The following is a 12,045-nucleotide window of genomic DNA, read 5'->3' on the forward strand; positions in this document are numbered from 1 at the left end:
ACATTTTTGCCCTTGCTTTTTGGTATAAAAGTAATGATGTGATGTAAAGTAAGGGTATTTGTGGAAAAAAGTGGGGTATTTAATGAAATGGTTACTTTGTAATTGGACGTCCCAAAATAGAAATATGTATACTTTGTAGCTGGACGGAGGGAGTATTATATATGCATTTCTCTGTACCTTATATAAAACAAATGTACTATTTTATATTTTTTTATATTATACTAAAAATCAATTTTATATTCAAAATATCACATCAATACCTATTTATATCACATCATACAATTATTCTAATTCAAAATTTACTTCATCCGTTCCACTTATCATGTCCACATTTCTATTTCCGTCTATCCCACTTATTTTGTCACTTTTTTTTATAAAAGAATTATATATTTTAATTTTTTTTTAAATTTTTAAATTTAATTTTTTTTTAATTTAAGTAAATTAATTAGTTATTATAATCTTTAATCTATAATTATTTTTTTATACGATAATTAATTTTAATAATACATTCTTAATTATTTATTAATTATATCTCTCGTAAATTCACACATATAATCCAGAATGAAAAGAGTACTATATAAAAATCCCAAATTAAAATGTTCATATATAAGTATATATATATGTATATAATTTTAAAATTGATCAAAATATTATGATATTATTTTTTATGTTAAATATGAAAAAACATATCAATAATATAAAAAATAAATATTTTGTATTGAATTATTTATCTTTTAAATGACTAAAGTTTCATTAACTTCTAAGGATTATATTTACATTTTGTCTCATTGTATTTAACATTATAAATATTATTATATTTGTATAATTTTTTGTACAAATATCATTATATTAGTATTATAAAATATTAATAAAAATATTTTTGCTCTTTCCTCTTAATTTGTATTACGTTTTGATATAATAACTAATATTCAAATATCAATATAAAAAAGCTAATATGACCCTTAAAATATGACAAAGATGGTATTATATATATATATGTATTTAATAATAGTAAAAAATATTTCAATTTTTTTTGTTGAAATAGTACATCCTACATAATGAAGGTAATACTCTATTTGTATTACTCAAAAGTCATGTTTTTATTATTTTTGTCTATTGAATTTAAATATATAGTAAATGAATTTCATATTGATATCAAAATAATTTTAATTTTTATAAAACTAAAGCTATACTATTATACATGTTAAAAGAAGAATTTTTCTTTACATGTTTTGTCATGTGCGCATCACACATCATTCTTGTTGTTGTCGATTTCAGTTTTCAAATGCAACAAAGTTGATCCATCAGGTTGCTGCAACAATCTGTCAGCAATCATGATCTATTTTTATCTTTTTTCGGTCGGTGGATACACAAGACAAAATGGATGGTTTGAGGTGGTCAACTTGTCATCAGAAATATGCAGAAATACTCCATACCATTTACATGCAAAGAGAAATTAATGGGTTTTTTTTTTTTGATGCACAATATGGTGGTTGTTTAGTCGGAGGAGAAATGTGTTTTGGTAGTTACTAGGGTTTTGAAAAATTTGTTTAAAGTGAGAACATGTTGTTCAATCCTCTCACTCCTACCCATTTTCTTCTGCATGTTCTAAATGAGTGTTTGACATTTTAATCCACCGGATAGTTTGTTAGATGAATGAGTCACTGGAGTTCCGACTAGAAGAGATGACGAAATTTTGAGCAACCTTGCTCTATGGTAATTGTCAGGACGAGCGTGTAACAACGTGAACCTGTGGAGGGGTTTTTCAAAGTAGACCATTGTGGAGGTATGGGTTGAAGGAGTTGCGGTTTTTTATATTCTGTAATCAGTACTCATTAGTAGAACTCTTTCTACATTGGTATGCCCTGGATGTAGGTCGATTTATAACCGAACCAAACTAACAAACCATTGTCTCATTTGTTGCTTTGAACTTTTGCATTCATAATATTGACAATATAGATTATTATAATTTTGAACTAACCACGTTTTGAGAGTTGACCCTATTTAAAGTGTTCAAAAGTATTTCGGTGGACTATCCATTTTTCAACAATACATATTATTTTATACATAAAATAAAAATAACAAAAATATTAAAATATCATTACATATATCTTTGAAATAATAAAATATTATTATTTTTTAATATCCCGAAAAAAAAAAAACAAAATATTATACATTTGTTGAATCAATGGAAGTATTATTTATAAATTAGAGCACTTCCAACATAAATTCAAGCCATGAATGTTTTGTATGTTGATATTTAGATGGATTTTGTAGAAACATGTGTATTTTATTTTTTTTTATTGTGCAATTTTAACCATTATTCAATTTTGTTTGTAAGTTTTAGATTGATATTTGTATTATTAATATTTTTAAAAAATAGATTAAATTTAATATCTATTTCTTATTTTTATAATACACAACAAAATTAATTGTAAATTTAAAATATTATATAAATATTTATTTGTATGATATCAAATAACTAATTTAATTTAAAATTTTATTAATCATATATTTCTCACGATTCATTAGTTTTACTTGGTTAGTTTTGCCGCAATCATGAGATATAAGGTTTGTTTGGTTAGTGTTTTGATTTGAAGAACCTTTTTGATGTAAGAGATAGAGGATTGTGTCGGTAATATAAAAAAAAAATTATTTTATGTTAGAATATTGATTTTTGTGAGATGATAAAATATATATGAAAAATAGTATAAATTTTTTTTTAAGCAAACAAACACTATAATTTTGTTGATTTTAAAAATATTTTAAATTTATTTTTTATTTAAAATAATTTTATAAATTATGTTTAGAATAATAAAAATATATATAATTAAATAAAGTTTTCAAATCAGAGATAAATATAATATTATACTTCATACTTCCTTCGATCCAATTTAAACTAATTTTTTACTATTTTCATCTATTCTACTCAAAACTATTACTTCCTATTTTACCAAAAAAATAATCATACATTAATACTAACTTTTACTTAAATTACAAACATACTATTCCATATACAAATACTTTATACATAAAGTCAAAAGACAAAAATATCAAAATCTCTTGTACTCTTTAACTAACCAATAAAATATTATTATTTTTTTAATGTCCTCGTACCTATATTACACAATCTAAACTATTGGACTACACTTTCATTTTTAATATAAATTTATTTTAGTCTATTTATAAAATTACTTTTAAAATTATACTTCATTTTTAAAATGGGGGACTAGGCACCGGCTGACCTTGACGGGCTACGGCACGGCCCAGTTCATACTCGTGTCGGGCTAAACACGATTTAATTTTTTTGGGCTTATTTTTTTAGACCAAACACGATTTTTTTTTGCAGAATTTGAGTCAAATTTTTGAAACTTTTTTTTTTTTGTTATTTCTATAACCACTTGAAAGATATTAAACTTATAATGTCACAGCATGTCAATCAGTATTTAACTGATTGAGCTAAACTCCTTGACCGTTATTTGCAAATATATGAACCTAATTTTTATTACGAGTTTTTTTTTTAATGATATATTTTAAATTTATATAAAAGTTAAAAAGAACTTTGATATTAATATAATTTTTTTTAATATCATACAAAATTATACTTCATCACTTTGTGTCATATATAATTATTTTGTCATTTTTGTCTTTTTAACTCAAATGTATCCGAACTCTTTTTAATAAAAATATTTTTTATTTTACAAAATATTACAAACAATGCTACATAAAAAATATTTAAGGGAAAAGTTATCTTTTTTATTGTACTATTACCTAGAAAATACTAATATAATATTAATTCCTTCGTCCAAACGTTATCTATACATTTGTGTTTTATGCATTAAATTTTTAAATATAATATTTAAATAGTGATTGGTGATACATTTTATTTATAATTTTTTGTACTGTTTGATTTTAAATTTGATGTAATACTTTATTTATCTCAATTGAAAATACTAATTTTATGGTCTATCCCATATTAATATAAAAATATTTTAAATTTTTACATAAATTACAAAGATACAATTACATATATATGATTAATTTATACATAAAATATAAATAACAAAAATATCAAAATTGGCGGCGGCTCTGGCCCAAAAAACAATATGGTCATCGGCTTCCTTTGACAATCTTATATACTTCAACAGTTTTACTAACCAATACACTATGGGTGTGTTTGTTTGAAGGATTTTGGTGGATTTCCACCATTCATCCAATTTTTTTCCCCCAAAAATATCAAATCAAACACCTATTTTTCATTTTTTATATTATACTAAAAATCAATTTTACATTCAAAACATCACATCAAACCCTATTTATATCACATCATACAACTATTCAAATTCAAAATTTTTACTATTCAAATCCCAACTCAAAATCCAAACCCCCAATGATATCAGAGACGGAATTATAAATAGAATTACGTTAGCTACGTGAACTTTAGGGACAGAATTCCATTACAAATATATTATTATTTTTTTTAATCATAACATTATAATATTTTTTAATCTACTAGGCAAATTCAAAAGATTACATTGGAGTGAAAGAAGGAAATAATATTTATATAAATAATCATAAATATGATAGGTATTTATAATATATAGTATTGTCACATTTATCCAAAAAAAAATATAACAAAAATACATTGTATATTTAGATGATAAAACTAAGACAAATTTACACAAAATCTATATATAATTTCACGAAATTGAGTTAAATATTCCATATAGGTTTTATTGTCAGTATCCTCACACTCGATAATTTTTTATTCGGATGTAAATGCAAAAGAAATCAAGAAATGATCTTGATCACATATAGTACACCGTATACTGTTGCAATTAGCAACATCCATCTAAAGTGTGTAAACATATATTGTTGAATAGAATAACAATACTAGTATTATATTTTGCGAAATATATATATTTTCCAATCATTATATTCATATAAGTTAAATATCATATCAACATAAAGAATATAACAAATATTGTTGAGTAGTACAACAACCGAAGTATAATATTTTTTGAGAAAAAAATTGTGACAACCCGCATTAAAGCGTAAATAATTACCACATCTGTCTAAAATGTCTAGCATATACTTCTGAATTGAACTAACAACAGTAGTATTATATCTTGCAAACAAATGTATATATATATATATTGATTATCATATTCATGTAAGATAATTGACATATCTACCTAAATAATATAATATATTATTGACTAGTACAACAATAGAATTATTATATTTTTTCAAAAAAGAAAAAATTGTTTCAACCATCATTTTCGCGTAAGACAATTATCATATTCATATAAAGTGTGTAGCATATACTTCCTCCGTCCATTTACAAGAGTTACATTTACTTTTGGCGCGGTGTTTAAGAAATAATAGTATTTTAATTACAGTGAGTAGTTAAAAGTAGTGTAATGACATTTTTGCCTTTACTTTTTTGTGTAAAAGTAATGATGTGATGTAAAGTAAGAGTATTTGGGAAAAAAATAGAGTATTTAATGATATGTAAACTTTGTAATTGGACGTCTCAAAATAGAAACATGTAAACTTTGTAAGCGGACGGAGAGAGTATTTTTTAATAGAATAACAACAATACCTATTATATCTTGCAATAAACAATACCCATAGATTTGCATGATAAAATGAAAAAAAATATATATATATATATATACTATAATAACAGAACAAAGTATTAAAGTTTAGAAAAATGTAGAGCAATGATAACCAGTAGCAAGAATGATATGAAATAAGATAACAATATTGTCCGAAATACTAAAAAATGATGTCATTTATTTACATAGCATTTTCAATGTGATGTTAGACTATATAAACGAATATTAACAATATGGATTTGAGTTTAACCATTTACGTAATCAACCTTCAAAGATTCTTCCCGTCATCGCCAAGATATGATTGGCGGACTATGAAATTCAATCTGCAAAAAATTCTGCCGCAAATTAATTAAAATATAATATAGAATATTTTTTAGGATTTTAGGTATTTTATATAAAAAAATAAATTCATAAATAATTGTAATTTATTTTTTTAAATATAGATCCATAAATTGGGGATGAAATTTTTGTTTCCTAAAAATAAATCCACAAATTTAGAATGGAATTTTTGAAATCAATTAATTCCATAAATAATGACTGAGTCATAAAAAATATATATCATATCTTTGGTTTATTAATTACATTATTTTTTAATATTCATTGCATCATCATTTAAAATGATATGTCGTATTGTTGTTTTCTCGTGAGCATATAATTGTTTTTTATTTGATACTTTAAAAAAAAAAAAAAAAATTAAATATTAAAAAATCCATCGAAAAAGACAACTGAAATTTTGAATCAACGAATTTTTTTTTTGCCAAATTCTAATGTTGTTATTTGAATTGGGGTAGTCGATGTTGTGTTAGTAATTATTTTTTAAAAAAATTATTATTTATTTTTTAATTTTAAAAAATATATATTATTTATTTGTAAAAGAAATTATATCCAATCATTTTTCAAACTGAGTATTCATATAAAGAAACACCAGAATTATTTTAATTTTCTTCGTATAATTATTGCAAAAAACTCAATAAAAATTAAATGTGTTCTTTTTGCAAAATAAAAACACACAATTTCCAAAAAAAAAAATAAAAAATAAATCAATATTTTACATATATTTATTATATTTATATTATTTATAAATCAAATTTATACTTTATAACTTGAAATAAAATTTAGTATACATATATTACAATAAATAAAAATATTAAGATGAGAAATTAGAATCATATTCCAATTATTTTAATTCACTATATATTTAAAATTAATCAGAACTATATTTTATTTAAAATAATCTGTGACAAATAAAAAAAATATCCAAAACCTCTTATATTAAACCCCTCTATTAGATAATACACTCACCAGACCGCAAAGCACGTGTGGGGAACATATATTCCTCTTCCGCCGCGGCCCCGCCGCCGCCGCCGCCGCTCATCTCCTGCCGGCGGGTGTCAAAATCTGGTTTCTGCTTCTTCTCTTACTCTAGGAATTCTTGTCTCCTATATGAGATTTCTGAGAATTTCGGTTTTATTTTGTTCCTGTTGCGTTAAATTGGTGAATTTTGGATGATCAGCGTAGGATTGTGGGGATAGAAACTTTCGCTTCTTTGCTGTTCTAGTTTGAAAGGAAGGGAAGAGAAAGTTTGAGGAGTTGAAAGAGTGATTCAGGTGCGAGAATCTGCTTTCAAATTGATGGAATTTATTTATATTCTGGAGCGGTGTAGTTTGGAAGGGGGGAAGCTTTTTCTTTTTTTTTTTTCATGCGGAGATTTGTGAATTCTGTTTCGAATTTGTTGATCGTTTTCCGAGTGAATCGCGTAATTTAAGCTTGTGTGATCATCGTGTTTATAGTTGTTGTGGTTGGGCTTAGTGTCCTGGTTGCTTGATTTATGGTGGTTGTTTCGAAGGTGAACTTATGGTTGTGATTTGATGATTTGTTCGTATAATATTTGGTGCTGTTAGGATTTTTCCTTCTGTGCATATAGGGGATTATAGTATTCAAGTTCAATTAGTTTTTTCATCTTTTGTGGTTATGGAAATTTGGTTGATTTTGATGAAGATTCATTACTTTTAGTTGATAACTTTTCTTTGATTATTACTATTATCGTTATTGTTGTTGTTGTTATTTCCTGAGTTCTTAATGAAGATTTATTATCTCAATGCTTTCTGGTTTAACCATACTGTAGGGGTTTGGTGTCACTCCTGCTTGCATATTGGAACCATCTTGATTCGACTTTTCGAAACATCTTAGGTCTTGAAATGGATTTCACATTGAAAGGCAAATCTTGGGCTGGCAACATATACCACCGGTTCGAGTCTATTTGTCATGATGTTGATGATTTAATCAGTAAGGTAATGTCTCCGATCTTTCATTTTTCATCATCATATTGTGTATTGGTGTGAACAGCTCTATTTTTACAATAATTTACGCTAATTATGACAAAGAAGTTGCCATGTTTCTGTGTAGCCCTATGTTCCTGTAGTGTATGTTCTTCAAATTTCTTTCGGGAAATTCAGCGATGTTGCTTACATAAGTAGGGAGGCTTAGCCAATGGATTTCTTTTTCTAATTTGTGCAAAATTGCAGCCTATTGGACACGACACCGTGAAATTCGTTGAGAACCAGGTGCAAAGATTTTACTCTAATGCCGCACAAGATATTACTCCACCTTCTGGGGACACTGTGAAATCCAAATCACAATCTATGGACTGCCAACAATTTGAAATTCCAGATTATGCAAGTTCAGTTCTAGACTTCAGGGCGGAGCCGGTCTGTGTTAAAGAAAACCACTTATCTGCATACAAAAAGTGTAGTGATACTACAAGAAATTCGGATGCACAACTACAAAATGAACTTGGCCAAGGAATGCAATCTACCGGGAACCCGTCTACAGATGAATCCCAAGAAGAGGAAAGTAATCCGCAGTTTAGAGAAGATGGCAATGACATAGATCCACATGATGATAACACTAAGAATTCAATGCAGCTAACTGCTAGATCAAGTTCTAGTAAGGGTATATGTGCTGAAATATCTGATGATGGTCGTACCAATTCTTCATGGGTATCAGATTCTCTGCCTGTTCCTTCTTCTCATGAAATACAAACATCTGGTGAAGATCTCAAGGTTTCCAATCTCAACATGGATTATTTTCCCGAGCTTGAAACTTTAAAGAAAGAAACTATCACTTGCCATAGCTCTTCTGATGACATTGGATCTCCATCTAATGTTTCTGTTGGTGTCTGTGGATCCACACGTAAGTTGCCAATGGCAGGGAAAATAAATCCCTACTTAAATATAGTTTAATTAGCATTGTTATCTAATTTCAGCTGATAAAACTTGTGCATCCTTGACAGCAGATTCGCCGACTCGTTCCTCTGTTTCTGATGATAATAGAAGTGGATCTGCACCTTCAGAAACTTCAGCTGTTGAGTTTAATGAACTCGAACTCCTGACAATGGATTCACCTCTGCCTTCCACTAGCAATGCAGCTGACAGATCATTGGGATCAGATGGGACTCTGTTCTCCCAGAGCTTTTCAACTAAAGATGAGAACTTTGAGTCATCGAGCTCCATCCAATCATCCAACCCCATGAAGTCCCGTGATTGTTTGAGATCTAAATCTGCAGACTCTATGATAAATGTCAAAGATACCGAACACTTCCATCAAGAGTTTCACCCCTGTGCTTACAATAGCTCAACTCCCTTGGAAGGTGTGGCTGATGATACCAGGGCCGTGGATGCATTTCCCACTCTTTTTATCTCGGAGTTAAATGGTTGGTACATATTGATTTCTTTCGTCAATCCTAATTGAATACAATGATTGCTCCTCTTTCCATTCGTTTCATGATTTATGATAGGTTCTGCGCTACTAATGTTTACTTTGGCAGAGAAAAATGCTTCCCGGATCAATGCATCAAAGCTGGAAGCTGGTTTGTCTGAAATCAGACACAAGCAGCAGCCCCAAAATGGCGACTCAAAAATTTTGATGCTATCCTCTAAAATTGGTACGCTTTTCAGATGGTTTTATGTTTCTTGATTTGATAGGAGTTCTGCACTAGTAACTTTAACTTTGGCAGAAAAAAATGTTTCCTGGATTAATACATCAAAGCTGGAAGTTGGTTCGTCTGAAAGCAGACACAAGCAACAGCCCCAAAACGGTGACTCAAAGCTATTGATGCCTTCCTCAAATATTGGTACGATTGCCTGATTCCCTGAGTTATGATCCTCTAATGCAAAGGATATAATTATTCGATTAATTATTTTTGTCCTACCCTCAATTCTATCTTAGTAACTTAGCTATTCGAGCACAACTGTTCTTAGTGAAAACACAGCAAAATCCGGCTTAACTCCTATAATTATTTCCTTTTTTTTTTCTAGTCGAACGTTGTAGTGTGCTCACACGACAATTTTGTTTTTTCATCAACTTTAATGCTCAAGGTGTTATGAGAATAATGGATTGAAATTTGACAGATTTATACAACCGTATAAATTTAGGGGATTTAATTTAAATGTTCTCTAAAACGTGCTATTATAAATCGAGTCGGCTTGTTTGATAAAAAAAATGAAACTTGATTCTAAATCTCTGATGAGTCCATTCTCTGCTTGCATGCTATGTTATGATCGAACGTTTTATCAATTTCTAGTTTTGTACGGTTTCCTCGTGCCTTTTCCTTTTCTCTTTTCAATTCGACTAGATTTTCATGGATGTCGACTGCATTCATTAACCAGGGAGCCAATATGTATTTGGCATCGATGATCTCAACATGGAAAGCATCGATCTTACCTCAAACACCAAGTGCTGTGAACAAAAAGCCATCTTCAATCCTATCCTTACTACCCAATTCATCTCCCATAGAAGAAAAGGCTTCAGATATTATAAGGTACCGACACTTGTTACTCTTGAGTCATCTTAATCATTCGAACAAGTTGTTTGACAAACACGATATCTTCCCCAGAATTTAATACAGGACGCCCTCACTTACCATAAGAGAGTATCCAATGAATACAAGCACTTGTCCATACTGTACGAGGACATTGACAATGAGTCAAGCTTACAGTTCGACCCATGCCCCGTGTCCTCTTCTCCCGGCATACATCTCCACGCCATCGGGACACAGCCATCTCAGGAAACGCCCGATCCCGACTGGGAACTAATCTAACGGGTACGTTTTGAAAATCATTGTATATTTATTTATTTATTTTTGCCTACATATAGTTGGTATTTAGAGCTCAATTTGGTGACGAGCATAATTTTTTCGAAGAATGCTATTGATGAAACTCAAGAAAGTTTATATGCACGACTTGATTGAGATACATATTTGAAATATTTGCTTGATTAATATTTGTCTAAAAAGTTTTGATTTTTTGATTTTGTGTTTTTACATGATCTATATAGAATTGTATGAAGAATACAAAAAAGAATATTTTAGGTTAGAATTAGTAAAATTATAATAGATGGAATAACGAAGTGTAAAATTTGAATGAATAATCTATTTTAATTTATTTACTTACTTTAGATCTTAATATAACTCAGATACGATTGTTTCAGAAATATTCAATGATAATATAATTAATATGAATATCTATTTTTATGAAAAATTATTTTATATATTAAATTCAATTGCAATAGACTCTATGATATATTTTTTTATATAAATAAATTAAGTATATATAATACAATTATACATAATTAAAAATAATTGAATTTATGTGATTATTTTAAAATTAACATACTCCTTCTACTCTTTTAGCAAATTATCTATTTTTTTAAATATTTTTGTCCCTTCTCTTTTTTATCTTTAAATAAAATTTATCTTTACTTTTAATAAACAAAAAATATATAATATTATTTATATATATATATATTTTTTTAGAATTGAGTTTTAAATTTTTGTTTTAATTATATCCTCATTTATAGTAATTTTTTTTGTTTCATTATTTTTTACTATTTTTTCTTTCAAATTAGTCTCATATTTTTTCTTGTTTTATTTCATTTTTATTTATTTTATATCTTTTTTTCCAAATAATTTAAAATTTAAAATTTGAATTTGGAACCATATGTTTATTTTTGTAGTAGTATTATTTTTTATCTTCTTTAATAATTTTGAATTTAAAATCTAATTTGAAATGTATAAAATTTTGGAATTATATATATATATTCTAAGGAAGTAATTTGGACAAAATTAAATTTCAACAAGTGGGTTATATACTATAATTTTTATAAGAGTAAGTTATATTAATTATTATTTATAAAATTATATTTTATCTCAAATTTCTTGCAACAATAATATTAATTTAGGAAAGTTTTTATTTTTATTTTTTCTAATTAGTGTAAAGGTGAATCATACTAATAATTATGATATTTTGTCCCACATCAATTTTTAAAAACAAATCATAATTATCATATTAATATATATTTGAATATTATATGACCATATATACTTTATCTCACATAATTTTCAACAAAAAACTAATTTCATAATATA

The 12,045-nt window shown here is 27.3% G+C and overlaps 1 protein-coding gene across 1 annotated transcript; it reads left to right on the plus strand.

The window, feature by feature from the left end:
• The first annotated feature begins 6,914 nt into the window (after positions 1–6,914).
• On the plus strand, positions 6,915–10,925 carry LOC127266130 (uncharacterized). Its single transcript, XM_051296269.1, has 8 exons — positions 6,915–7,022; positions 7,747–7,912; positions 8,147–8,813; positions 8,914–9,333; positions 9,448–9,564; positions 9,637–9,753; positions 10,289–10,440; positions 10,516–10,925. The coding sequence occupies exons 2-8, from the start codon at positions 7,820–7,822 to the stop codon at positions 10,717–10,719; spliced, it is 1,770 nt and encodes a 589-aa protein (XP_051152226.1). The 5' UTR covers positions 6,915–7,022; positions 7,747–7,819; the 3' UTR covers positions 10,720–10,925.
• Positions 10,926–12,045: the final 1,120 nt, after the last annotated feature.

This window comes from Andrographis paniculata, unplaced genomic scaffold, assembly GCF_009805555.1.
Source record: "Andrographis paniculata isolate CXL003 unplaced genomic scaffold, ASM980555v1 Contig74END, whole genome shotgun sequence".
NCBI lineage: Eukaryota > Viridiplantae > Streptophyta > Magnoliopsida > Lamiales > Acanthaceae > Andrographis > Andrographis paniculata.

Bases quoted from the DNA above. Each gene is read 5' to 3' on its own strand.
- LOC127266130 (XM_051296269.1), top strand. From the start codon at position 7,820: ATGGATTTCACATTGAAAGGCAAATCTTGGGCTGGCAACATATACCAC. The intron at 9,334-9,447 runs GTTGGTACATAT...TTACTTTGGCAG, and splicing joins TTTTATCTCGGAGTTAAATG to AGAAAAATGCTTCCCGGATC. The intron at 9,754-10,288 runs GTACGATTGCCT...TTCATTAACCAG, and splicing joins GATGCCTTCCTCAAATATTG to GGAGCCAATATGTATTTGGC.